The sequence below is a fragment of the Hyla sarda genome, chromosome 10 (genome assembly GCF_029499605.1).
Source record: "Hyla sarda isolate aHylSar1 chromosome 10, aHylSar1.hap1, whole genome shotgun sequence".
Lineage (NCBI taxonomy): Eukaryota > Metazoa > Chordata > Amphibia > Anura > Hylidae > Hyla > Hyla sarda.
This window is the reverse complement of record NC_079198.1, coordinates 130,298,358-130,323,820: the sequence shown is the minus strand read 5'-3', so window position 1 is coordinate 130,323,820 and position 25,463 is coordinate 130,298,358. Positions and strand designations below refer to the sequence as shown.

Genomic DNA, 25,463 nt, shown 5'->3' with positions numbered 1-25,463 from the left:
TCATAATGAATTCGGATTTGTCAAAATCCATTCGCTCATCTCTATTTACTATCTTCAAAGAATAAGGATCCGGCACCACATCTTTTGTACTGATGATTAAATATATTTTTATACACTTATATAATGCATTAGATGAAGGTTCAATGGGGTTCTATGCTTTCAACAATTCCTTCTTAAAAAAAAAAAAAAAAAACAACAAGCTGATAACAAAGTTTCCCCCCCTCAACATAGGGACCCTCAGCATTAATCTGTGTGAAAATCTGGCAGTAAATGCTCAAATTCCCTTTAGCTCCACCATAATAAATAAAGTATTGCACAGTACCCATTCAGGGGGTGTCTGTGTAGTGTAAAACAGGGCACAGTATGGTTAGTATTACATGAAAAGACCTGCGCCTGATCCGATGCCCCGCTGTGATTATTATATCTTAATTCTAAAGAGTTACATAAGAGGAACATTCAAAAAGTTTCCGCACTTTTATATTTTAGCTGGCAAACGTAAAGGTGGGAGGAGTAGTGATTGGCCATGTGTCATGTGATTTGCAATGCTATAGGAGGTGGCTATGTAGAATAGTGATGTCATTTGTTTAAAAAATATATAGTTAAAAATCCCTTGTATAAACTCTTGACATGCAGACTTCACATTGAGATTCTTAACAGACCTACTTCTCCTTGTGAGCTGCAATGAATATGATGGCCTTATAGTCCATAAGTTCACTCACATTCGTTCTCTTCTTAGTTACACAGTAATCTATAACAAATCCTTCTCCAACTAGAGCTTTGCTGGCAAAATCCTCATCATATGTGAAAGCATGGATTGTGTCATTCCCAACTTTGCAATATGTTGTGCCTAGAAGCCCAATTAATAGAAGATGTCCTCCAGGTTTCAGCATCCTTGAGAACTTCCTGAGATATCTCCTGTAGTCATCTTGGTCTTTACAGACAGCATCTAGGAGCCAAGCAACTAAGATACAATCTGCTGGAGGTAAGTCTATCGGATCCGTCATATTTTCTTTCTCAAGGTCACATTTCATCACATGCGGAATTGTTGATCTCACTTTTTCTTCTTTGTCTTGAAACTGGTCACTTAAAGAAATGAGAAAAATATGAAACATGATTGTCTCCCAGTCATGAATGAGGTGTCGTAAAAGCTCAATAATTATGTCTTATTGGCTTCCAATTGGTTTTATTGGCTTCCGATAATGGTCAAAACTTGAATTCAGAAATAAATGTATTCAGACCTCAAGGAACAGTACCAAAGAATTGTGTATTAAAATGGTATAATAAAGATATAACTAGATAGAGTAAAATCGTAACTAGAGATGTAGCTGGTTAAAAAAATTGGTAATTTATTTATTTATTAAATTAGTGGAGTATAGGGCTGAACCCTGAGTCAGCACACTAAAAATATATATAAAATAATATCCATATAAAATATATGATATAATAAAAAATGATAAAATAATACTGATTATGGAAAATAATAAAAATAGTTATGTGCTAATATAGATGAATAAGATTCTGCCACATAAGCTGTTGAATATAATGTCCTTGATAATAGTCTCAAAGCGCTGGTACTAGAGATGAGCGAAGTTACAGTGAATTCAATTCGTCAAAAACTTCTCGGCTCGGCAGTGGATGACTTTAGCCTGCATATATTAGTTCAGCTTTCAGGTGCTCCGGTGGCCTGGAAAAGGTGGATACAGTCCTAGAAGACTCTACTAGGACTGTATCCACCTTTTCCAACCCACTGGAGCACGTGAAAGCTGAACTAATTTATGCAGGCTAAAGTAAGCAACCGCCAAGCCGCGAGGTTCATGACAAATCGAATTACTGTAACTTCGCTCATCTGTAGCTGGTACCATAAATAAATAAAATGCAGAGTACAGCGTTTGAAGTTCTGATGATGGTATGACTATAAGTTATAGTTTATCTCCTTAACGACGAAGGACGTATATTTACGTCCTCCGCCGGCTCCCGCCATTTGCCGCGGGGTCACGCGGTGACCCCGCGTCATATCGGGTCGGTCCCAGCAGCCATCAACGGCCGGGACCCACGGCTAATACAGGACATCACCGATCGCGGTGATGCCCTGTATTAACCCTTCAGACGCGACGATCAAAGCTGACCGCCGCGTCTGAAGCGAAAGTGAAAGTATCCCGGCTACAGTGAAATCGCAGCGTCCTGAACAACTTACAGGACACCGGGAGGGACCTTACCTGCCTCCTCGGTGTCCGATTGGCAAATGACTGCTCCGTGGCTGAGATCCAGGCAGGAGCAGTCAAGCGCCGATAACACTGATCACAGGCGTGTTAATACACGCCAGTGATCTGTGTAAAAGATCAGTGTGTGCAGTGTTATAGGTCCCTATGGGAGCTATAACATTGCAAAAAAAAAGTAAAAAAAAAAAAAGTGCTAATAAAGATCCTTTAACCCCTTCCCTAATAAAACTTTGAATCACCCCCCTTTTCCCATTAAAAAAATAAATTAGTGTAAATAAAAATAAACATATGTGGTATCTCCGCATGTGTAAATGTCTGAACTATAAAAATATAGCTAATTAAACTGCACGGTCAATGGCGTACACGTAAAAAAATTCCAAAGTCCAAAAAAGCGTATTTTTGGTCACTTTTTCTACCATTAAAAAATGTATAAAAAGTGATCAAAACAAAAATGTTAACGATAAAAACTTCAGATCACGGCGCAAAAAATGAGCCCTCATACCGCCCTGTACGTGGAAAAGTTAAACGTATACATTTTCCTGCATGTAGTTATGATTTTTTTCCAGAAGTACGACAAAATCAAACCTATATAAAGTAGGGTATCATTTTAACCGTATGGATCTACAGAATAATGATAATGTCTCATTTTTACCGAAATATGTACTGCGCAGAAACGGAAGCCCCCAAAATTTACAAAATGGCTTTTTTTCTTCGATTTTGTTGCACAATGATTTATTTTTCCGTTTCGCTGTGGATTTTTGGGTAAAATTACTGATGTCACTGCAAAGTAGAATTTGTGATGCAAAACATAAGCCATAATATGGATTTTTAGGTGGAAAATTGAAAGGGTTATGATTTTTAAAAGGTAGGGAGGAAAAAATGAAAATTCAAAAACTGAAAAACCCTTAAAGGGTACCTCTCATCAAAAAAAACTTTTGATATATTATAGATTCTTGTTTGCAGAATAACTTTCCAATTGCATGTTATTAAAAAATATGCTTCTTTCTATTTAATTTTCCACTTTGAAAAAATTACCACTGGGGGTCTCCCTACCAGTCCTGGCAGCAAGCATTTCAGACTCATGCTGGAGTCCTAAACACTCAGAGCTGCCAGCCTGCTTTGTTCACAGCCAAACAGGCTGAGTGTTCTCCTTTGTGAACAAAGCAGGCTGGCAGCTCTGAGTGTTTATGACTCCGGCATGAGTCTAAAATGCTTGCTGCCAGGACATTTTTTCAAAGTGGAAAATTAAATAGAAAGAAGCATATTTTTTTACTAACATGCAATTGGAAAGTTATTCTGCATACATTAAACTATAATATATCAAAAACATTTTTGATGAGAGGTAACCTTTAAGGGGTTATAGTCCATAGTGCATATCTATGAATATGCAAGTTGATACAAAGAGTTAGTATTTGTCTCGCAGGCTTGCACGGGTTCGCACCTGGCCTGCTGACTGATGTTACCTGCTGTCCTAGCGCGATGCGCAACTACCAATTGCGGGGATGTATTGCCGTTCTTGAGTAGTGGTTGGCAGTCTATGTCCTCTCAGAGGCACGGAACAGAGTCCGGCTTGGTGGTATTCAGCCCAGGCAGCAGAGGTAGTGTGAGCGCTCCAGACACCAGCGTCCTCGTGTGGCTGTTTGCTGTTTTGGGCGCGTATCACACTATGCGGTGGTACACTTTTAGGGGAGCTGTAGCGCTTGCAAGGTGTGTACGTGGATGATTTTAAAGCTGTCAGATCTTGGTATCAGATCTATAGGTGTCCAGATGCATTTCGGGGTGAGTGGGGGGGGGGTCCCACTTTATCAATGGCTGAGTATATCTGACCCTACACATGCTGACCTGATTGGCATGTGGATACTGGTGATGATAATACATGTTATGGATTTCTCTCAATTGGGATTAGGAGTTATATTCTCCTGCTTTAATAGTATGTGCACAGTTATAATAGTCATGTAGTAGTTCATAAGTAATGATGATACATTTATTGATAATAAAAAAAATTACAATATTAGTAATGTATTTTAATATTGTGTTTAATAAAGTGTGTGTGTGTTTCACTTTTTTTCTCAATTTTTTAAATTTTTTTAGGTAGTACTACTACTTGCAGCTGTCACGATTCGGCAGGCTGGAGGTGGATCCTCTGTGTCAGAGAGGGAATGGCGTGGACCGTGTCGGTGGACCGGTTCTAAGTTGCTACTGGTTTTCACCAGAGCCCGCCGCAAAGCAGGATGGTCTTGCAGCGGCGGTAGCAACCAGGTCGTATCCACCGGCAACGGCTCAACCTCTCTGACTGCTGAGATAGGCATGGTACAAGGGATAAGGCAAGAGCAAGGTCGGACGTAGCAGAAGGTCAGGGCAGGCAGCAAGGATCGTAGTCAGGGGCAACGGCAGGAGGTCTGGAACACAGGCTAGGAACACTCAAGGAAAGGCTTTCACTGGCACAAGGGCAACATAATCCGGCGAGGGAGTGCAGGGGAAGTGAGGTATAAGTAGGGAGTGCACAGGTGATGACACTGATTAGGCCTGCTGCGCCAATCAGTGGCGCAGTGGCCCTTTAAATTGCAGAGACCCGGCGCGCGCGCGCGCGCCCTAAGGAGCGGGGCCGCGCGCGCCGGGACAACACAGACAGGGAACGGGTCAGGTACGGGAGCCAAGATGCGCATCGCGAGCGTGCGCGTCCCGCATCGCGAATCGCATCCCGGCTGGAAGCAATATCGCAGCGCACCCGGTCAGCAGGTCTGACCGGGGCGCTGTGAATAAGAGAACGCTGCGAGCGCTCCGGGGAGGAGCGGGGACCCGGAGCGCTCGGTGTAACAGCAGCATGGAACAGACTGTTCCATAATGTGAGTAGTAGTACCTGTGCTAATAAACAGATGGTCCTATATAATGTATAGATGTGGGTGGCTGTGGGTGGCTATCTCTGCAATAGATTGGACAATCGCATCGGGTGTCAGGAGTGACACCCACTGTGATCTGTTCTCAACTGCAGGTACTACTGATCCCAACATGGAGCACACTCTGCTCCATGCTGGGAGCTGTAGTACCTGCATTAATAGACAGATCGCAGCAGGTTTCACTTCTGACACCTGTTGCGATCTGTCTATTAATGCAGGTACTACAGCTCCTAGCATGTAGCCGAGTGTGCTCCATGTTGAGAGCAGTAGTACCTGCAGGTAGGGAAAGATCACAGCGCGTGTCACTCCTGACACCTGCTGCAATCATCCTGTATAATGTATAGATGCAGTCAGCCAGGTGCTCTTCTCTGGTCTCACTGTAGAATGAGTATATGCTTTATATATACTTATTATTCATATTTCCTGCAGAGAGCTGTGATTGGCTGCAATCATCTGGCCAATCACAGCTCTCTGCAGGAAATATGAATAAATTCTATTCACATCATTGGCCGGCCAGAGTATAGTGCAAAGATGCGAGTGCAGGAGAAAGCTGCTCAATCTATGCAATAGATAGGACAATCGTATTGGGTGTCAGGAGTGACACCGGGGGCGATCTGTCTATTAGTACAAGTACTACAGCTACCATCATGGAACAGTCTGTTCCATGCTGGGAGTAGTAGTACTACCTAAAAAATGTAATAAAATAGAGGAAAAAAGTGAAACACACACACACTTTATTAAACACAATATTAAAATACATTACTGATATAAAAAATGTAAACATTAATTTTAAAAAATATATTATTTTCACATTTAAATGGCCCCTTTCTACATTTTATTATTGTCGGCTACATTTTTAGGTCCCTGCCCACCCACATAAATTGATCCCTGTTTAACCCCTGAAGGACCAAGGGCGTACCTGTATGCCCTGAGTCCGCTCCCGTTCTATAATGCGGGGCCACGGTGTGGCCCCACGTCATAGCGGGTCGGGCCCGGCTTCTAACAATGGCCAGGACCCGTGGCTAATAGCGCGCAGCACTAATCACGGTGCCGCACTATTAACCCTTTAGACGCGGTGTTCAAAGTTGATCACCGCATCTAAAGTGAAACAAAACTACCCCCGGCTAGATTAGCGGGCTGTTCGTGATCGGCATGGTGAAATCGCAGCATCCCGAACAGCTGTAGGAAAATAAAAAAGTTATAGGGGTAAGAAGATGACAATTTTAAACGTATACATTTTCCTGCATGTACTTATGATTTTTTCCAGAAGTACGACAAAATCAAACCTATATAAATAGGGTATCATTTTAATCATATGGACCTACAGAATAAAGAGTAGGTGTAATTTTTTTACTGAAAAATGTAGTGCGTAGAAACGGAAGCCCCCAAAATTGACAAAATTGTGTTTTTTCTTAAATTTTGTCGCACAATGATTTTTTTTCCATTTTGTCATACATTTTTGGTAAAATTACTGATGTCATTACAAAGTAGAATTGGTGGCACAAAAAGTAAGCCATCATATGTATTTTTAGGTGCAAAATTGAGTTATGATTTTTTTACAGGTAAGGGGAAAAAAATGAAAGTGCAAACATGGAAACACCCCTGGTCCTTAAGGGGTTAAAAATGAACAGTAAAAAATTTTTTTTCTTGTCTTTCAATTTTCGGGAGCGGGCAGGGACCAGAAAATTTTGCGCTCAATATTGAAAATGAATGAGGAGTGCATTTCATAATTTTTTTTTCTAGTTTTTGCTCTAAATCATAATTTTTTTTATTTTCACTTTACTTTTTAACCCCATTTATTTTATTTTTTTTAGGGCATTTAGATGTGCTGCCATGAATAATTGCGGGGATCAGAGACGAGGACATGGACATCAGTGATATGTATAATACAGTAGGCAAAAAAAAAAAGGCTGAGTTTCCCTAATTTACCAAAAATCCATAAATTTACAGAAGTCTTCTATCAGAAATGAAAGATACTGCAAATTGAAATTTGCGGAGGCAGATGGCCGGGACAATAATGTATGTATGTATTTAATGTAATTGTGAAGGACGATTTCATTGTAATTATACAATATGAGCTGGTTTTAAATGATAAATTACTGCAAAACTCTTCTTGTAATTTCAATGTCTCTGCATATGCAGGAAGACATGGATGGGAGCTATAATTTCAGTAGGATAGAAAGGACTTTTTCCTTGCTGCAAGCTGTAGAAGGGAATATGTAACCATGGATGTAGGATGTGGGATTACCTTTTTATATATGAGAAAAATCTTTTAATTTTTATGTTGGGGTTGATGGGAGTTGTAATTTTTGAATTCCAGTTGTCCCCGCTTGCAATCACAGTGGTTGCAGCAGGAACCGGCAGGGAGTCACTGGGGCCATATGAATGGAAGAAAGAAAGTTTTGAAATATACATTAGCCACTCTAATTGGAGCAAATTTAGGTTAATTGACTATAGAGACCACAGCCAATTAAAGTCAAATAGGTAATAGAACATCAAAGGAATGTAGGTCAAGTGGTTTGACCTTAATAAGCTGTGGTTTGATCATTCAATTAAGGTCTTTCCCTCCTATTTCCTGTTCTTAATTCATCTGTCTGCTGTGTGAGCAGAAAAATAATAATATATATATACAGATACATGATTTATATAACTATATATCTATCTATATATACAATATATATATATATATATTTATATATATATACATATATGTATATATAGAGGCAAGTTCTCCTTAGGGAGGAGCACCGCTTCCGGTGTAGAACGGAGATTCAAAAAGGCCATTTGCATTCCGCGGGCATTCTGGGTAAGGAATATGCAAAGCAGCTCATCACTCCACCCTCACACAGCTGTTTCGGGGGATTGCCCCTCGTCAGTACAGGGCAGGGTGTTCTGGCTTGGCTGTGGGAAGAGGCCTGTGCCTAGCTAAAAGGGGCATGTATTCTGCTTAGGGAGGAGCACCACTTCCGATGTAGAACAGAGATTCACAAAGGCCATTAGCACTCCGCGGGCTTAGGGAGGAGCACCGCTTCTGGATTCAAAAAGGCCATTAGCACTCCGCGGGCTAGTCACAGGCCTCCTCCCACAAGCCAAGCCAGAACACCCTGCTCTGTACTGACAAGGGGCAAGCACCACAAAACAGCTGTCTGCAGATGGGTCTTCTTCCCTTCTGGGGAAAATTCTGGCTTGGCATAAATCCCAATCAGTTTCTGAGAGAGAGAGAGAGAGAGATATTGATAGCTATATATCTATGATCTAATGTGAAGGTTTACATCTAAAAAAAAAATATATAAGATATATACCGATATATGACTGTACAGAGAGAGAGAGAGAGAGAGAGAGAGAGAGAGAGAGAGAGAGAGAGAAAGAGCGAAAGAGACGTATAGACATATGGATAGTTACATACATATATATATATAAATAGAGAAAAAGAAACACAGCCGCACATCCACAATTTGGATTTTGAATTACTTGCTTCTAAGCATAAATTCAAACACTAGCAGGTTGTTAGAATACATTTTGATCAAAAAGTACAAGCCCACTAGCCACGTCAAGGCCACCAATTTAGAGTGGGCCAATAACCCAACATTGGCGTAGCGCCAGGCCGCGGCCACCAGGAGAAGAAAGAACTGGGGGGGCTCTACCCCTGAGGAAGTTGCCACTCCTAGTCAACGAAATGCGTGGGGTTTCTTGTGACCCCGTCCTCCACCATTGACTTCGGTCTGGGACGCTAGCTTCTGCCTTGATACCCTAAAATGTGCAAGTATTAGGTGTTACCTTATGATGGGATTATACTGGGCTTTATTATTTTTGTCACAAGTGTTCCCCAATATCTGTATGGGCATGTGTGCTTTGCAATATCTGCTATATTAATATATATAACTTAATTTATATATTAATTGTTTATTGCTGGGTGTGCTGCTATTTTTCAGTGATGTCTTTTTTCTTACTATTTACAGGCCGCAGCCACCATCACTGCAACGCCATGTCCACAGGGGGACTGACCCAGTGGCCAGGCAGCCCCACTGCTGCCCGACCATGCCGGGCCACTCCACCCCACAGACAAAGCATCACAGTAACAATGACCGCCGCAGTGCAACGAATGTGAATACCTACCAAGTGCTCCCTGCCAGACGGCTCAGATATACTGAGCCATTGATAAAGGGGGACCCCCCCTTCCCGAAATGCGTCTGGCCACCTATAGATCTGATGCCAAGATCTGCCACAGTTAACATCATCCACGTACATACCTTGCAAGTGCTGCAGCTCCCCTAAAAGTGTACCACCGCATAGTGTGATATGCGCCCAAAACAGCAAACAGCCACACGAGGACACCAGTCTGGAGCTCTTACACTACCTCTGCTGCCTGGGCTGAATACCACCAGAGCCGGATGCTGTTCCATGCCACCCAGAGGACACCTAAATTCTGCACTACCTCGCAGCATTTTTTCCCACAGACAGACAAGTCTTATCCCCGGCTGCCAACCACTACTTAAGAACGGCAATACATCCCCGCAACTGGTAGTTGTGCATCGCGCTACAACAGCAGGTAACATCAGTCAGCGGGCCAGGTGCGAACGCGTGCAAGCCTGCGAGACAAATACTAACTCTTTGTATCAACCTGCATATTCATAGATATGCACTATGGACTATAAACTATAACTTATACTCATACCATCACCAGAACTTCAAACACTGCACTCTGCATTTTATTTATTTATGGTAGCAGCGCTTTGAAACTATTATCAAGGACATTATATTCAACAGCTTAAGTAGCAGAATCTTAGACATCTATATTTGCACATAACTCTTTATATTATTTTCCATAATAATCAGTATTATTTTATCATTTTTTATTATAACATATATTTTATATGGATATTATTTTATACTGATTTTTAGTGTGCTGACTCTGTGGCAAGGGCCCTGCTCAGGGTTCAGCCCTATACTCCACTAATTTAATAAATAAAAAATTAACATTTTTTTAAACCAGCTACATCTTTAGTTACAATTTTACTGTATCTTGTTTTTATATATATATATATTATACAATTTTAATACACAATTCTTGGGTACTGTCCCTTGAGGTCTGAATACTTTTATTTTAATTTTACTCTTATTTGACACTACGGGTATAGTGCAACTTAGTACCTCGGCACAGATCCAACATGTAAACCCCTTTAGTGTGCAGCCACCCACCCCTTCACAAGTTTAAGGGTACATTCCCACACGGCGTATTTGCTGCGTATTTGCTGCTGCGTATTTTATTTTCTCTGTTGAAGTCAATGGGTAGGAAAATACGCAGCACCAAATACGCAGCAAATACGCAGCAAATACGCAGCAAAATACGCCGTGTGGGAACGTACCCTAAAACTTGAATTCTACCAAGGCTGGTGTACTGAGTGTCATACTTACACGGTGGCCTCATAGCAGTACCTATTATTACACAGATCCCTATGGGTTGGAATATTGTTCTCAGTAGATATATGTAGATTTTTCTACTGACTTTGATCTTTAATTGCCTTATACTGTAAAAATAAGGTAAGTACAATATATTCTCCCTACAGGTCTCTCAGACCTATCCTCATATCTCGTACAATAACAACAATAACAAGTGGGTTTTCCATTCACCTTTTTCCTTCTATCTCTACATGAAGTTTTGTGGCATGTCCCCAATCGAATGCACCAGTCCGTGAGTCCAGATATCTCTTCAGCTCCATGATGCATCTGTCACTGACCTTCAGGACTATGATGTGTTGGAAAAACTCACAGGCTGAATAAAGATGATGGATAAAAGAACCAATACTGAGGTCAATCAGGACATCTCCTTTAATATGACCTGTAGAAAAATGTTAAACATATTGAAATGTCTTATATGTTTAATGGGTGCTCCAGCATTTAAAAACATATAGTGTTTGATCCCGGGGTGGGGTGACCACTGGACCCACCACGATCTTCAAAATGGGGTCCAGTAACTCTCTGGCTGCATGAAGCGCAGGGTCAGCATGCACTCCATGTATTCACTATGGGAGGGCCTGAGATACACAAGCGATGTACTTGGGTATCTCCAATTCTCCCCTAGAGAATGCCTGCCCTCAAATCTATTTTACTTTGTTTTCTTGGTCACTGACTCACAGACAAGAGCAGACAGTGGGGGTACTAAGTGGGGACATTGCTATTGTTTATGGGGCACAGTACTAAGTTTGGGGGTACTTAGGGTGACAATACTGCAAGGCAGCACATTAGGGGGCACAATACTTTATAGATGAATAACTAGGGGGGAACAATAATGCATGAGGGGACACAGTACTGCCTGGTTAAAAACTAGGGTGCAGATTATTTAATTGTTGAGCACTATTAGGCACAGTACTGCATCAAGGGAGAACTAGCTGCTGTTATCTCTATTGGATCAGAATATATAGTAATTATATACCTCTCCTCCAGGTTTATTTGTATACTGATGCTATCTCTATGGGTTCAAGAATGCAAAGCAAATAAAGGCCACTTCTGTTTCTGAGCTCCCAAGCAAAATTGCCAAGTTGGGTGATGATGTGAGGGCTTTAGTTTGCTTTCTCCCTGGTGCCAGGTTTTGGCTTGTGGTGAAGCGGGTGAACTAATTACTTGGGGGGCTGGGGAAGACCCAGCTGTTGTGGCCTGTGTGCGAACCGACGACAAAATACATGATAGGTGGCTGTCCCCAAAGAACGACTATAAAGAACTAGGTGCCAAGCTAAAGGGAAGGACCTCCAAGGCTGTTCTCTCTGGAATACTATCTGTGTCATGTATGGTTAAACTCTTCAAGTAAGGCCTTAAAGTTAGGGTTTTTGGAGCACTGGACTGATTTTTCATTGGGGTACTGTATTCTGCAGATAATTTGCACCTGAATGGAAGTGGGTCTGCTTTGCAGGGGGAGAGAATCCTGAAAGGGGTGGCAGAGTATTTAAACTAGGTAAGTGGGGGGGAAGACAAAGTAGCAAATCAAGCAGACAGAGGGCCAGATAAGTTAGAGAGGGGTCAGGGCATAATGGTGGGTGGAGAGGAGTCTTGTGGATGGAGACTAAGAACAGTGGATAGGAGATCCTGGTGTTATGAAGCAGTGGTGAAAATTAATGTACCTACAATAACTCATTAAATCCCATTTCTGATACTAAATGAGTAAAACTAGATGGCAACATTAAGTGTTCACAAATACCAGAAGTCAAGCAAGTAAAATGGGGGAGCTTGAGGCCTTGATACTGGTGGAACACATTGATATAGTTGGTGTCACTGAGACATGACCGACTCCTCACATGACTGGGCTGTCAATCTGCAGGGTGACTGCGGTGTGTGCGGTGGGTGGCAATATCAGTACCCAATGATGAAGGTGGGTGAAAAAAGGTCTGATGCGGAGGAATGTTTGTAAATGGGGAGCAGCGCCTTAAATCTGTTTGGCACTATCCCTATTTGTGAAGTGTTGGTGTGGCACCATGGTCAATCTACTTTGATGCATCAGGCATTGGTGGGTGGAAATCCTGGCTGATCCATGCCTGATTCCACTTCACAAAGGTCAGTCTCTCTATATATTTCGTGGACAGACACGTTCTCCTTGGGATGAATATGGCCCCCGCCGCACTAAACACCCGCTCCGATGCCACACTACAAGCTGGGCAGGACAGCTTTTCCAGGGCAAACTCTGCTAGTTGCGGCCACAAATCAAATTTGGCTGCCCAGAGGTCCAGCGGATCTTCAAGGTGTGTTGGCATGGGCATGTCAAGGTATGCCACCACCTGCTGGTTCAGGTCCTGCTTCAGGTTTACCTGCTGGTGATGAGTTGCTTCACTATGCGGGTGAAGAAAGGTACTCATCAGCAACTGTAGACTCAGGCTGCTGCTGATGGTACTGGTCCTGCCAACCCACCCTTCCCCAGCAGCCATGGCAGTGGAAGGTGAGTGCAGAGGGATCCCTGAGTCAGACCTGCGAGAGGATGGATGATGGGGCAGATAGACATCGACAAACTGACTACGTATTAAGGCCCCCATTTTGTGCCGGTAGCGAGGGTCCAATAAGGTGAAGAGCCAGAAGTCATTCCGCTGCCGAATGGTGACAATTCGGCAGTCACTACCGAAGCAAGTGAGCATGCATCATGCCCTTTGTGCAAGTGACTCATAGGGACTCCCTGCCTCCATCTCCACTGCATACCACCACGATGTAGCTGGGTCCTCTGTCTCACGTTCCTCATAACCCTCTAGCTCCTCTGGCTGCTCCTGCTCCACCTCTCCTGTCAGATGACTAGAAAAACCGTCCCCATCTTGCGAAACCTAAACTCTGCTCCACTGTGCCCCTCCCACTCCTCCTCCTCCAGTTTAGCCCCCACAGGGCTCATGTGGGCGTGAGATGTAGGCGCCACGTCTCTCGTGCCCTGACCAGCCATCATTTCCAACACGTGTTGTAGGAAATGAAGCAGTGAAATGACATTGTTCATCCCGTAATCCTGGCGACTGACTAATAATGAGGCATCCTCAAAGGGCTTGAGCAGACGGCAGGGTCACGTATGAGCTGCCACTGGCTGACATTGAAGTTATACAGGGAAGTCCCCCCTATCCGCTTGGATCATCAAGAAATCGGTAATGGCTTTTCTCTGTTCGTATAGTCGGTCCAACATATGGAGGGTGGAATTCCAACGTGTGGAAACGTCGCATATCAGACTATGTTGGGGGATACCGTTCTGATGCTTCAGCTCAAGGAGGGTGTGCTCTGCAGTGTACGAGTGGCTGAAGTTCTTCCAAAGTTTCCTTCCCATTGTTAGGATGCCTTGCAGAAGGGTTAACACTTCAGGAACCGCTTGACAATCAGATTAAACACGTGTGCCATGCAGGGTTCATGTCTCAGGTTTCCTTGTTGCAGCCCAGACAATATGTTCTTCCCATTGTTGGTCACCATGGTTCCCATTTCCAGTTTTCGTGGATTAAGCCATGATTTGATTTCTTGATGAATGACTTTTAACAGTTCCTCCCCTGTATGACTCAGTTCGCCAAGGCAAACCATGTGAAGAACAGCGTGACACCGCCGTGCCCTGCATTCATGGTATGCCGGAGGGGCACTAAGACTTGTCCGTGCAGTGGAGGCTGAAGACACAATGGAGTATAAGGAGGCGGAGTCGCACACTGTCACTGGACCAACGGCCTGAGAGAGTGGAGGCGGAAGTGGCGCGATCTGTTGCTGTTGTGGCTGTGCAGGAACAGGACATGTATTGTTCTTGACCATAGTTACAAGTCCACATGTCGGCGCTGCCGTGCACTTTGGTACACACTGACAGGCTCAAGGACTGGCCCACCTTCTGTTCCACAAAATTGTACAGGGCTGGTACTGCCTTCTTCACAAAGAAATGACGGCTTGTGACTCTCCACCTTGGCTCGGCACAAGCCATCAGTTTTCTGAAAGGTACAGAGTCCACCACTTGAAAAGAGAGGGACTGCAGCACCAGCAACTTGGACAGGAGCACATTCAAGTTCTGCGATATGGGATGAGTGGGCGCATACTGTTGTCTCTTCGACATGGCTTTGCCAATGGATTGCTGGCGGAATGACTAATTCCAAGTAGCAGGATCAGGAGCATCTGGAGTGACAGAAGTTGAGTATGATATTCAGCTCCATTCGGCTGAGGTGGTGGAGCCTTGGCTGGCTGAAACAGAGAGCGGCGTGCCACTGGGTGATGCAGCAGACTGGACCACCACATCGGAGCCACGGTTCTCCCAGGCAGCTTTATGGTGACGCTGCATATGTTGACGCAGGGCAGTGGTGCCAACATTGGGACCCTGATCAGTCCGCACTGATTGACTGCTACTGCCGCTGACTCCAGGAACCCCTGTTCCACTACCTCTTGGGTAGGCTGCCACAAAGCAGGTGGTCTACCCCGGGCACGTTTGGCTCCAGACTTTCCACTTCTACCACCATGCTGACTGCTAACTATGCTACCACCTTGCTGGCTCAGCTGCTGCCTCACGGGCAACCTGCAGCCCTATTCTCCTGATGAAGATGAAGCCCCTTCTGCACCCGGCTCCCAAGTGCGATCAGCTTCATCATCATTGAGTTGTGTCTGCACGTCACTGATGTCCTCCTCAAGTTCCTCAACTGTGTCTGCTTTAGGAGCCTTAACGCTCGCAACACCACCTCCCACGCCACTCTCCTCATCACTATTTGCCCATCTAGCGTAGGAAGCGGCGGATGTCTCCCTCATTTCTTGGCTGGGCAGTAGCTACTTACTGTCCTCTATTAGATCGTCCTCACTAAATAGTGGAGCTGAACCCACAGCATAAGATACTTCTATGGGGAGGGAACAGCATAGGACAGAGGCAATGGGAGGACATGGACTGCTCCCGGGCCATGCCAACTGAGGGTTGTGTCTGAGGAACCCACTAACTGTTCACTGGGGGTGTCAGATGTCACTTGTCATGAAGTGGATGACCGTTTTAACCAATCGATGACGGCAGATGGGTTGCTGGTCGAGACACAACCGCTAGCTGATATCGGGAGCTCAGGCCCCTCACTGCGACTCCTGCTGCCACTCGCCCCTAGTCTGCTGCTGTGGTAAACTTGGGGAATAAAGCCTTGTGGGGGTGTAGGGTAGTTGGGGTGTTGCTGTTCAGTATTATAAAGGGCGCTGTTAACCCTTGTCACTCGTGACGCCAGGGTGAGGGTTAAAACCCTGTATTGATGCTGGGCCTATCGCCACCCTTCCCAAGAGCAATAGGTGAGTGTGAAATAAATAGATTGTCCTCAGTAGTACTGAACTTAAAACTTGCAGAATCTTTACTGAAGATTTTCTGTATTTGCAATAACGGTAACAGTGCAGATAACAGCACAGCAGTGATTGACAGATGCTTAGGACCGGAAAGTTCTCTTTAGCTTTAGAGGATTGTATTTGCATAGATCTGCCGGATTTAGGGGTTTGATTAGGTCCGGAGATCTTGAGGAGATAGCGGGGAATTGTATGAACTATCCGTCTCTAGCGCAGGCTTAGGCCGCAAGGCTTAGGCCTAGTAATTTGCCTTGTAAGCTGCGGAGGTCCTACCTCGTCCAGAATCAGCAACCCAAGAGAGTGATCAAGATGGCGCAGCTCCCTCATATGGGCAGGGGCTGGCCATTTTGGATTGGTCCAATCAGCTGTCACTCACCGTTACAATGGATTATGGGTGATCACATGTCCAAAACCACCAAAGGTCCTTTAGCAAAAACCATAGAGTTCTGTAACTCGGTCACATGACCCGCAGGTCCTGCAACGCAAACAAGGTAAGAATATTAAATATACATCTTTATACTTATATTTATATTAATTATAGCTAACTGAGGGGTGACTAGGGGTTAACTAAGGAAGAGGACCCCCACTGTTCCTAGGGACTCTGACTTTGGGGACCTCACCACAAGGTAACGCATGCAATACGGTAGCGGGACACCACACTGCGACCTCTGCATGATGAATTTAGGCTTCTGCCACTCCTGTGTACACGTCCTGGCACTTCTCTGCCTGACATACTTAGTGCGTATATGAGGGAAGGAAAATACGTTCCACTACGCTTAAAACAGTATTTGTCTACAAAACCAGCAGGTGTGTACTTTTGCCTGGCCTTTCACAGTATCTAGGCCCTTAAGACTTTAACAGGAAGAAAATCTTACACCACTTAGATGTACGCACAGGTTACACTAAATAGAGAACAATACGCTTTTAGTGCTCTGCTCACCCTAACTGGCTGGCTACTATTAGCTTTTCAGTTGTTGTACACCCCAGTGCTGCAGCACACGGTCACTGTGTACTACACCCAAAATTGCACTTTCTCTCTCAATCTCACTCCATTCCCTATCAGTGCTTCTAGGCTGGATTTGGGCTTCATGTAAATCGCTGCTGAAAAAAAGCTTTTCTGTGCAACAAACACTGCTCTCTGTCCCTCTCTGCAGTAGAACGCTGATGTGACTGGGAGGTGAATCGCTGCTGTAAAAATGCTTTTCTGTACAACACACACTTCTCTGTCCCTCTCTCTCTCTGTAATAGAACGCTGATGGGACTGGACGCAATATGGCTGCCGATTATATAGGGCTGTGACATCACAGGGGTGACTGGCTGCTGATAGGCTGCATGCTGCATGGGATTCAGGGTCATCTCGCCGACCCTTGTTCCCTCCTTCCCAGGATTCCTTGCCCCATGTCCTCACTTGTGGATCCACCATTTTAGATGCCCTGGAGCATGGACCGGACTAAATGGAGTTTAATGAAGCGATTTGCGCAATCAAATCCCGGCAATATTCACATTCATTACGAATTGATTTTTTCCTGAAATTCGTAACGAATTCGGATTCGTCAGATTCGATTTGCTCGTCCCTAATCCTCTCATCTGTATAATAAGGAAAAGTTTAGATCTTCTAGATCAGTGTTTTCCAGCTACTTTGCATTCAGCTACAACTACAAAACTACAACAACTCCCAGTATATCTGGGATAGCTAAGAGTGGTAATTTTCCAAAAGCTGGAGGCACACTGGTTGGCAAATACTGATCTAGCTCAAACGTCTCTAATACATTTTGAAGGGGAGATGCTGTACTCATCTGGTGGAATGGAATATAAGGCAACATATATGTAATCAATACCCAGAGAGGGAACAATCCCCCTATGGTGACCATGACACAAAGATCTGGGTGTGGAATTAAATACTGTACGTGGAGAAAAGAGAAACAGGGATTACCAGTATGAGGTAAATAAAAAAAAAGCACTAAACATACATGGCTGGTAAACAGAAACTGTATAAGGCATCTCCAGTAAAGCTATAGATACGGACCTCCACCGAAAAGAGCAAAATGCAGGGTAATAAATCTTGGGAGGAGATGTTATTGTTTTGAAAACATTTTCCCTAAAACAGCAAATTGAGAAAAAGGTTGCTTCTGCACTCACCCTTCTTGCGCTGCTTCACTGTGTCACTGAGTTAGTCCATATACGGCCGGCCGCTGTACGAGAGATGATACGGAGAGATCGCTGCAGCCGGAGCTGAGCGGTGACAGCATGTGACAGCTCCGGCTGCAGCGATCTCTCCGTATCATCTCCCGTACAGCGGCCGGCCGTACATGGACTAACTCAGTGACACAGTGAAGCAGCGCAAGAAGGGTGAGTGCAGAAGCAACCTTTTTCTCAATTTGCTATTTTGGACATTGTTCTCTCCTGCTTTTTTGCACCACCCCGCTCCATACCTCTGACATCCCCTGTCACAGTGTACACACTCCCGGATATTGTGGGTGACCGCGGTGCGGTCCTATCTCTCTATCTCCCCTCCACATTTTCTCTAAAACATTTCCCTTAGTTTGATATAGTAACATAGTTTATAAGGTTAAACAAAGACACAAGTCCATCAAGTGCAAACTAAAACCCTACTGTTTTGATCGAGAGAAAGGCAACCCCCCACCCCCACCCCACCATGAGGTTGATGCCAAATGTCTTAAGACAGAGGAAGAATTCCTGACTCCAATATGGGATCAGAATAAATCCCTGGATCAACGTTCTATCCCCATAAATCTAATATCCATAACCTTTAGTATTTTCCAGAAAAACACCCAGTCCCTCCTTAATCTAGTTTCTTAGTCTCACTGCTCTTACAGTAAAGAATCTCTGTCTGTGATGATGGTGAGGATGTTGGTTACCGCCCTAGGTATAAAAAGATCACTAGAAAGATTCAGCCATGTCCTTCTTATATACAGGGGCCCAACATTGGACACAATACTGACTAATAATTTGTACAGAGGCAAAACTATGTCCTTGTCACAAGCCTCTATGCCTCTCTCGATACATCCATGACTTTGTTAGCCCAGCCGCTACCTGGCACTGATCACTAAAGTTAAGCTTACTGTCCACCAGTACCCCCAAGCCTTTTTGGTATTAGTTTGACCTAATGTCTTATTATTTAGCCCATAATTGTATAATTTTTTTCTACGGCTCAAGTACATAACCTTACATTTATCCACGTTAACCTCTTAAGGACGGTGGGCGTATCCATACGCCCCCACTTTAAAGTCCATAAGGACTGAGGGCGTATGGATATGCCCGTGAGAATTCCAGTCCCCGCCGCTAGCCGGTTGGGGACCGGACCGGGATGCCTGCTGAAATCATTCAGCAGGCATCCCGGCACATCGCTTAGGGGGGTCCTGAGACCCCCCCCCCCCCATGTCGGTGATTGCAGGAAATCGCATGTCAAGTCAGACATGCGATTTTCTGCTATTCTGGGCTGATCGGGTCCCTGGTGACCCAATCGCCCAGAAAATAGGAATGATCGGAGCTGTCAGTGATAGCCCCGATCATCCTGAGGGATAGGAGCGAGGTCGCAGTGGTGCGATCTCCTCCTATCCCCTGAATTCTGACCAATGGCAGCGCACAACAGGGGGTTGCCATGGAAACCCCCGCTCTGCCCACCCCTGGATGTCAGGCAGAACGGGGGGAGAAGATGTCGGCCGGTACCTGAGGACAAGATGCCGTGGGGACCGCCGATCATCGGTGGAGACAACGGAGATCAGCGCCGCAGGTAGGGAGGCAGCTGTGGGGGAAAAAAGAAAGGTGGCAGTAAAGCGATATTTAGAGGTGCCCTTCTAGTGGTTGCCAAACTGCAACTCCCAGCATGCCCAGACAGCCAAAGGCTGTCTGGGCATGCTGGGAGTTGTAGTTTTGCAACATCTGGAGGGTCACCGTGTGGAGACCACTATTACAGTGGTGCCCAAACGGTAGCCCTCCAGATGTTGCCAAACTACAACTCTCAGCATGCCTAGACTGCCCAGGCATGCTGGGAGCTGTAGTTCTGTTACATCTGTCACTTCAGATTTTGCAATTTTCATGAACATTTTGAAAATTGCTGCTATACTTTGAAGCCCTCAATTTTTTTCGATAAGTAAAAATATGTCCATTTTATGATGCCAACATAAAGTAGACATATTGTATTTGTGAATCAATATAAAATTTGTTTGGAATATCCATTTTCCTTACAAGCAGAGAGCTTCAAAGTTAGAAAAATGCTAAATTTTCAAAATTTTCATGAAATTTGGGGATTTTTCACAAAGAAAGGATGCAAGTAACGACAAAAATTTACCGCTAAAATAAAGTAGAATATGTCACGAAAAAACAATCTCAGAATCAGAATAATCGGTAAAAGCATCTTAGAGTTATTAAGGCTTAAAGTGACAGTGGTCAGAATTGCGAAAAAGGGCTCAGTCCTTAAGGTGAAAAAGGGCTCAGTCCTTAAGAAGTTAAACATCATTTGCCATGTCTGTGCCCCGTGCCTCCAGCTTCCCCATATCCCTCTGTAATATTATGTTGTCCTGTGATCACCTTACTCTAATTCAACTCCTTCTTCAAGGTCATTATTAAACAAATTAAAAATAAGTGGACCCAGTGCCCTCTGTGGTCCCCACATATAACTGTGACCCAACCACCAGAGTAAGGCTGGGTTCACACCACGTTTTGTTAAGTACGGTTCCCGTATACGGCTGGGAGGAGGGGGGGCGGGTGGTATCGCGGCGCCCGCACTCAGCCGTATTCGGGAACCGTATTTAATGCATGTCTATGAGCCGACCGGAGTGAACCGCAGCCTCCGGTTAGCTTCGTTTTCGGCCGTATGCGGTTTCCCGACCGCATTCAAAAACGCGGTCGACCATGTTTTTGCCTTCGGTCGGGAAACCGCATACGGCCGAAAGTGAAGCCGACCGGAGGCTGCGGTTCACTCCGGTCGGCTCATAGACATGCATTAAATACGGTTTCCCTATACGGCTGAGTGCGGGCGCCGAGATTAAGCCCCGCCCCCTCCTCCCAGCCGTATACGGGAACCGTACTTAACAAAACGTGGTGTGAACCCAGCCTTAGTTCCATTAATACCCATCCTCTGTCATATGGCTCTATCTCCTGTTTACACTGCATAAGATTCCTGTTACGCCTAGCGCTCCGGGTCCCCGCTCCTCCCCGGAGCGCTCACGGCGTCTCTCTCCCCGCAGCGCCCCGGTCGGTCCCGCTGACCGGGAGCGCTGCACTGTCATGGCCGTCGGGGATGCGATTCGCACAGCGGGACGCGCCCGCTCGCGAATCGCATCCCAGGTCACTTACCCGTCCCGGACCCCCTGCTGTCATGTGCTGGCGCGCGCGGCTCCACTCTCTAGGGTGCGCGCGCGCCAGCTCTCTGAGACTTAAAGGGCCAGTGCACCAATGATTGGTGCCTGGCCCAATTAGCTTAATTGGCTCCCACCTGCTCCCAGACTTTATCTGATCACTGCCCCTGCACTCCCCTGCCGGATCTTGTTGCCTTGTGCCAGTGAAAGCGTTTAGTGTGTCCAAAGCCTGTGTTACCTGAACCCTTGCTATCCATCTTGACTACGAACCTTGCCGCCTGCCCCCGACCTTCTGCTACGTCTGACCTTGCCTCTGCCTAGTCCTTCTGTCCCACGCCTTCTCAGCAGTCAGCAAGGTAGAGCCGTTGCTAGTGGATACGACCTGGTTGCTACTGCCGCAGCAAGACCATCCCGCTTTGCGGCGGGCTCTGGTGAACACCAGTAGCCTCTTAGAACCGGTCCACTAGCATGGTCCACGCCAATCCCTCGCTGACACAGAGGATCCACTACCTGGAAGCCGAATCGTGACAGTAGATCCGGCCATGGATCCCGCTGAGGTGCCGCTGCCAAGTCTCGCTGACCTTCCCACGGTGGTCGCTCAGCAATCGCAGCAGATTGCCCAACAAGGACAGCAGCTGTCGCAGTTGACCGCCATGTTACAGCAACTTCTGCCTCTGCTACAGCAGCAACCATCTCCTCCGCCAGCTCCTGCACCTCCTCCGCAGCGAGTGGCCGCTCCTAGCCTCCGCCTGTCCCTGCCGGACAAATTTGATGGGGACTCTAAACTCTGCCGTGGATTTTTGTTTCAGTGTTCCCTGCATATGGAGATGTTGTCGGACTTGTTTCCTACAGAACGGTCTAAGGTGGCGTTCGTAGTAAGCCTTCTTTCAGGAAAGGCCTTGTCTTGGGCCACACCGCTCTGGGACCGCAATGATCCTGCCACAGCCACAGTCCAGTCCTTCTTCGCTGAAGTCCGGAGTGTCTTCGAGGAGCCAGCCCGAGCTTCTTCTGCCGAGACTGCCCTGTTGAACCTGGTCCAGGGTAATTCTTCAGTGGGCGAGTACGCCATCCAATTTCGTACTCTTGCTTCCGAGTTATCATGGAATAACGAGGCTCTCTGCGCGACCTTTAAAAAAGGCCTATCCATTCGCATCAAGGATGTGCTGGCCGCACGAGAGATTCCTGCCAACCTGCAAGAACTCATCCATTTGGCTACCCGCATTGACATGCGTTTTTCTGAGCGACACAAAGAGCTCCGCCAGGAAAAAGACTTAGATCTCTGGGCACCTCTCCCACAGCATCCTTTGCAGTCTACGCCTGGGCCTCCCGCCGAGGAGGCCATGCAAGTGGATCGGTCTCGCCTGACCCAGGAAGAGAGGAATCGCCGTAGGGAAGAAAATCTCTGTCTGTACTGTGCCAGTACCGAGCATTTCTTGGTGGATTGCCCTATCCGTCCTCCACGTCTGGGAAACGCACGCACGCACCCAGCTCACGTGGGTGTGGCGTCTCTTGGTTCTAAGTCTGCTTCTCCACGTCTCACGGTGCCCGTGCGGATTTCTCCTTCAGCCAACTCCTCCCTCTCAGCCGTGGCCTGCTTGGACTCTGGTGCCTCTGGGAATTTTATTTTGGAGTCGTTTGTGAATAAATTCCGCATCCCGGTGACCCGTCTCGTCAAGCCGCTCTACATTTCCGCGGTCAACGGAGTCAGATTGGATTGCACCGTGCGTTACCGCACAGAACCCCTCCTGATGTCTATTGGACCCCACCACGAAAGGATTGAGTTATTCGTCCTTCCCAACTGTACCTCTGAGGTCCTCCTCGGTCTGCCATGGCTCCGGCTTCATTCTCCCACCCTTGATTGGACCACCGGGGAGATCAAGAACTGGGACTCTGCCTGCCATAGGAAGTGCCTCTCCCCCCCTCCCAGTCCCGTCAGGCAAGCCTCAGTGCCTCCTCATGGCCCCCGTCCTGGTGTCACACTGCCCCGTGCCAGGCTTCGCCCTCTGCCCTCCCTCCCCATTCCCACTCCTGCTGTGCTGCCTGCCGTTGAGGAAACCCTCCATTCTTTCCCGGTGTCCTCATCCCAGGGGAGGCAGTTACCGGACAAAGAAAAGGGGAGACCTAAGGGGGGGGGTACTGTTACGCCTAGCGCTCCGGGTCCCCGCTCCTCCCCGGAGCGCTCACGGCGTCTCTCTCCCCGCAGCGCCCCGGTCGGTCCCGCTGACCGGGAGCGCTGCACTGTCATGGCCGTCGGGGATGCGATTCGCACAGCGGGACGCGCCCGCTCGCGAATCGCATCCCAGGTCACTTACCCGTCCCGGTCCCCTGCTGTCATGTGCTGGCGCGCGCGGCTCCGCTCTCTAGGGCGCGCGCGCGCCAGCTCTCTGAGACTTAAAGGGCCAGTGCACCAATGATTGGTGCCTGGCCCAATTAGCTTAATTGGCTCCCACCTGCTCCCAGACTATATCTGATCACTGCCCCTGCACTCCCCTGCCGGATCTTGTTGCCTTGTGCCAGTGAAAGCGTTTAGTGTGTCCAAAGCCTGTGTTACCTGAACCCTTGCTATCCATCTTGACTACGAACCTTGCCGCCTGCCCCCGACCTTCTGCTACGTCTGACCTTGCCTCTGCCTAGTCCTTCTGTCCCACGCCTTCTCAGCAGTCAGCGAGGTAGAGCCGTTGCTAGTGGATACGACCTGGTTGCTACTGCCGCAGCAAGACCATCCCGCTTTGCGGCGGGCTCTGGTGAACACCAGTAGCCTCTTAAAACCGGTCCACTAGCACGGTCCACGCCAATCCCTCGCTGACACAGAGGATCCACTACCTGGAAGCCGAATCGTGACAATTCCAGCCTGTTTAGACCCCTGTGTATTTGTTAAATTAGTGGTATCCTGACCAAAAATGATTGTTAGTGTAGTTCAGTATTTTCCAAACTGTGGGACACCAGATGTTGTAAAACTACAACTCCCAGCAAGCCCGGACAGCCAACAATAATCAGGTTTTTGCCCTTCCCTAGTTAGTTGATATGACTGGAGTGGGGGAGGTTAGTTTAGTTATTGACAGTTGTTTGGAACCATTTAATTTAAATGGCAAAAAAAAAAGGAAAGAAAGTCGGCACTACCTTATCCCCTGGGCAAGAAGTGGTGCGGTAAATTTAATTTAAATGCTAAGAAAAAAGTTCAGCCAAGCAAAGAGACCCCCGACACCGCCCAGACCCACACACCTCTTATCCATGGCACCAGGGTGGTGTGTGGGTGATGTGATTGGCAAAGTATTATTTTGATAATAAGACATTGTTTACATCATAAAGAGAAGAAACATTGTTCTATAACAGTGGTCTCCAACTTGCGGACCTCCAGATGTTTCAAAACTACAACTCCCAGCATGCCCGTTGGCTGTCCGGGCATGCTGGGAGTTGTAGTTTTGCAACATCTGGAGGTCCGCAGGTTGGAGACCACTGTTCTATAATAACAGTTATACAGTAAATACATAAGACTAAACATAGACAATCAGTACACATACCCTGTGTGAAGGTTTTTGTAAGATTTTCAATAGGAAATTTTAAGGAATCGTCTCCAAAGACCATATCGGGTTTATCTGACAAATAATCCTCCAGAAACTGTCTAGAATCAAATCCATGTACATGATAGAGCTTACGGGAGTCGGAATCCATCGTGTAATCTTCTATCACAGACAGGTGACTGATCTCTACACCGGAGCTACAGGTCTTTATATAATTACCAGGAATCGGATTTTAGAGATGATATATGTCAATAAGAAGGAATAAAAGCAAAATGATTTATCTTCACGAGTCAGTCATGGGACTATGTGTTCTAAAAATTCCCATGAAACATTCATGATCTGCAGCTAAACAAAGCTGCTGTATTTTAATCCCTTCGCGCAGAATGACTTATATAAACTTCAGGTTATGCAGGTAGTTTGTGCATCCTGCTGTTTATATAAGGTCAGAAGTCCGGGCAGAGTGGGGAAATATGACCCTGAGAGCTGCGTGGACCAATGTGTGGGGGGGGACCGGTGGCACATACCTGAGGACCGGCGCATGCAGCGGGGACCGGCGGCAGGCAAGTGGAGGAGGCAGCGGTGGCGGCAGCATCAGAGGCAGCAGTGAAGATCGCTGTAAAGTAATCTTCCCTGCTGCTTCTAGGAGTTTCAAAACACTTCAACTCCCAGCATGCCCAGACAGCCTTTGGCAGTCCGGGCATGCTGGGAGTTGTAGTTTTGCAACATCTG

At 46.3% G+C, this 25,463-nt stretch overlaps 1 protein-coding gene across 1 annotated transcript; it reads right to left on the bottom strand.

The window, feature by feature from the left end:
• Positions 1-659: 659 nt before the first annotated feature.
• On the bottom strand, positions 660-24,885 carry LOC130294656 (indolethylamine N-methyltransferase-like). The gene is made up of 3 exons (XM_056544838.1): positions 24,735-24,885; positions 10,748-10,955; positions 660-1,083 (listed from the first exon to the last, which is right to left on the bottom strand). The coding sequence occupies exons 1-3, from the start codon at positions 24,883-24,885 to the stop codon at positions 660-662; spliced, it is 783 nt and encodes a 260-aa protein (XP_056400813.1).
• Positions 24,886-25,463: the final 578 nt, after the last annotated feature.

What these genes read in the sequence shown, in the direction of transcription:
- LOC130294656 (XM_056544838.1), bottom strand. Translation starts at nt 24,885, where the DNA reads ATGGATTCCGACTCCCGTAAGCTCTATCATGTACATGGATTTGATTCT. An exon ending in TACAAAAACCTTCACACAGG is followed by an intron (nt 10,956 to 24,734) that starts GTATGTGTACTG and finishes ATTTTTCTACAG; the next exon opens with GTCATATTAAAGGAGATGTC. An exon ending in GTAGAGATAGAAGGAAAAAG is followed by an intron (nt 1,084 to 10,747) that starts GTGAATGGAAAA and finishes CATTTCTTTAAG; the next exon opens with TGACCAGTTTCAAGACAAAG.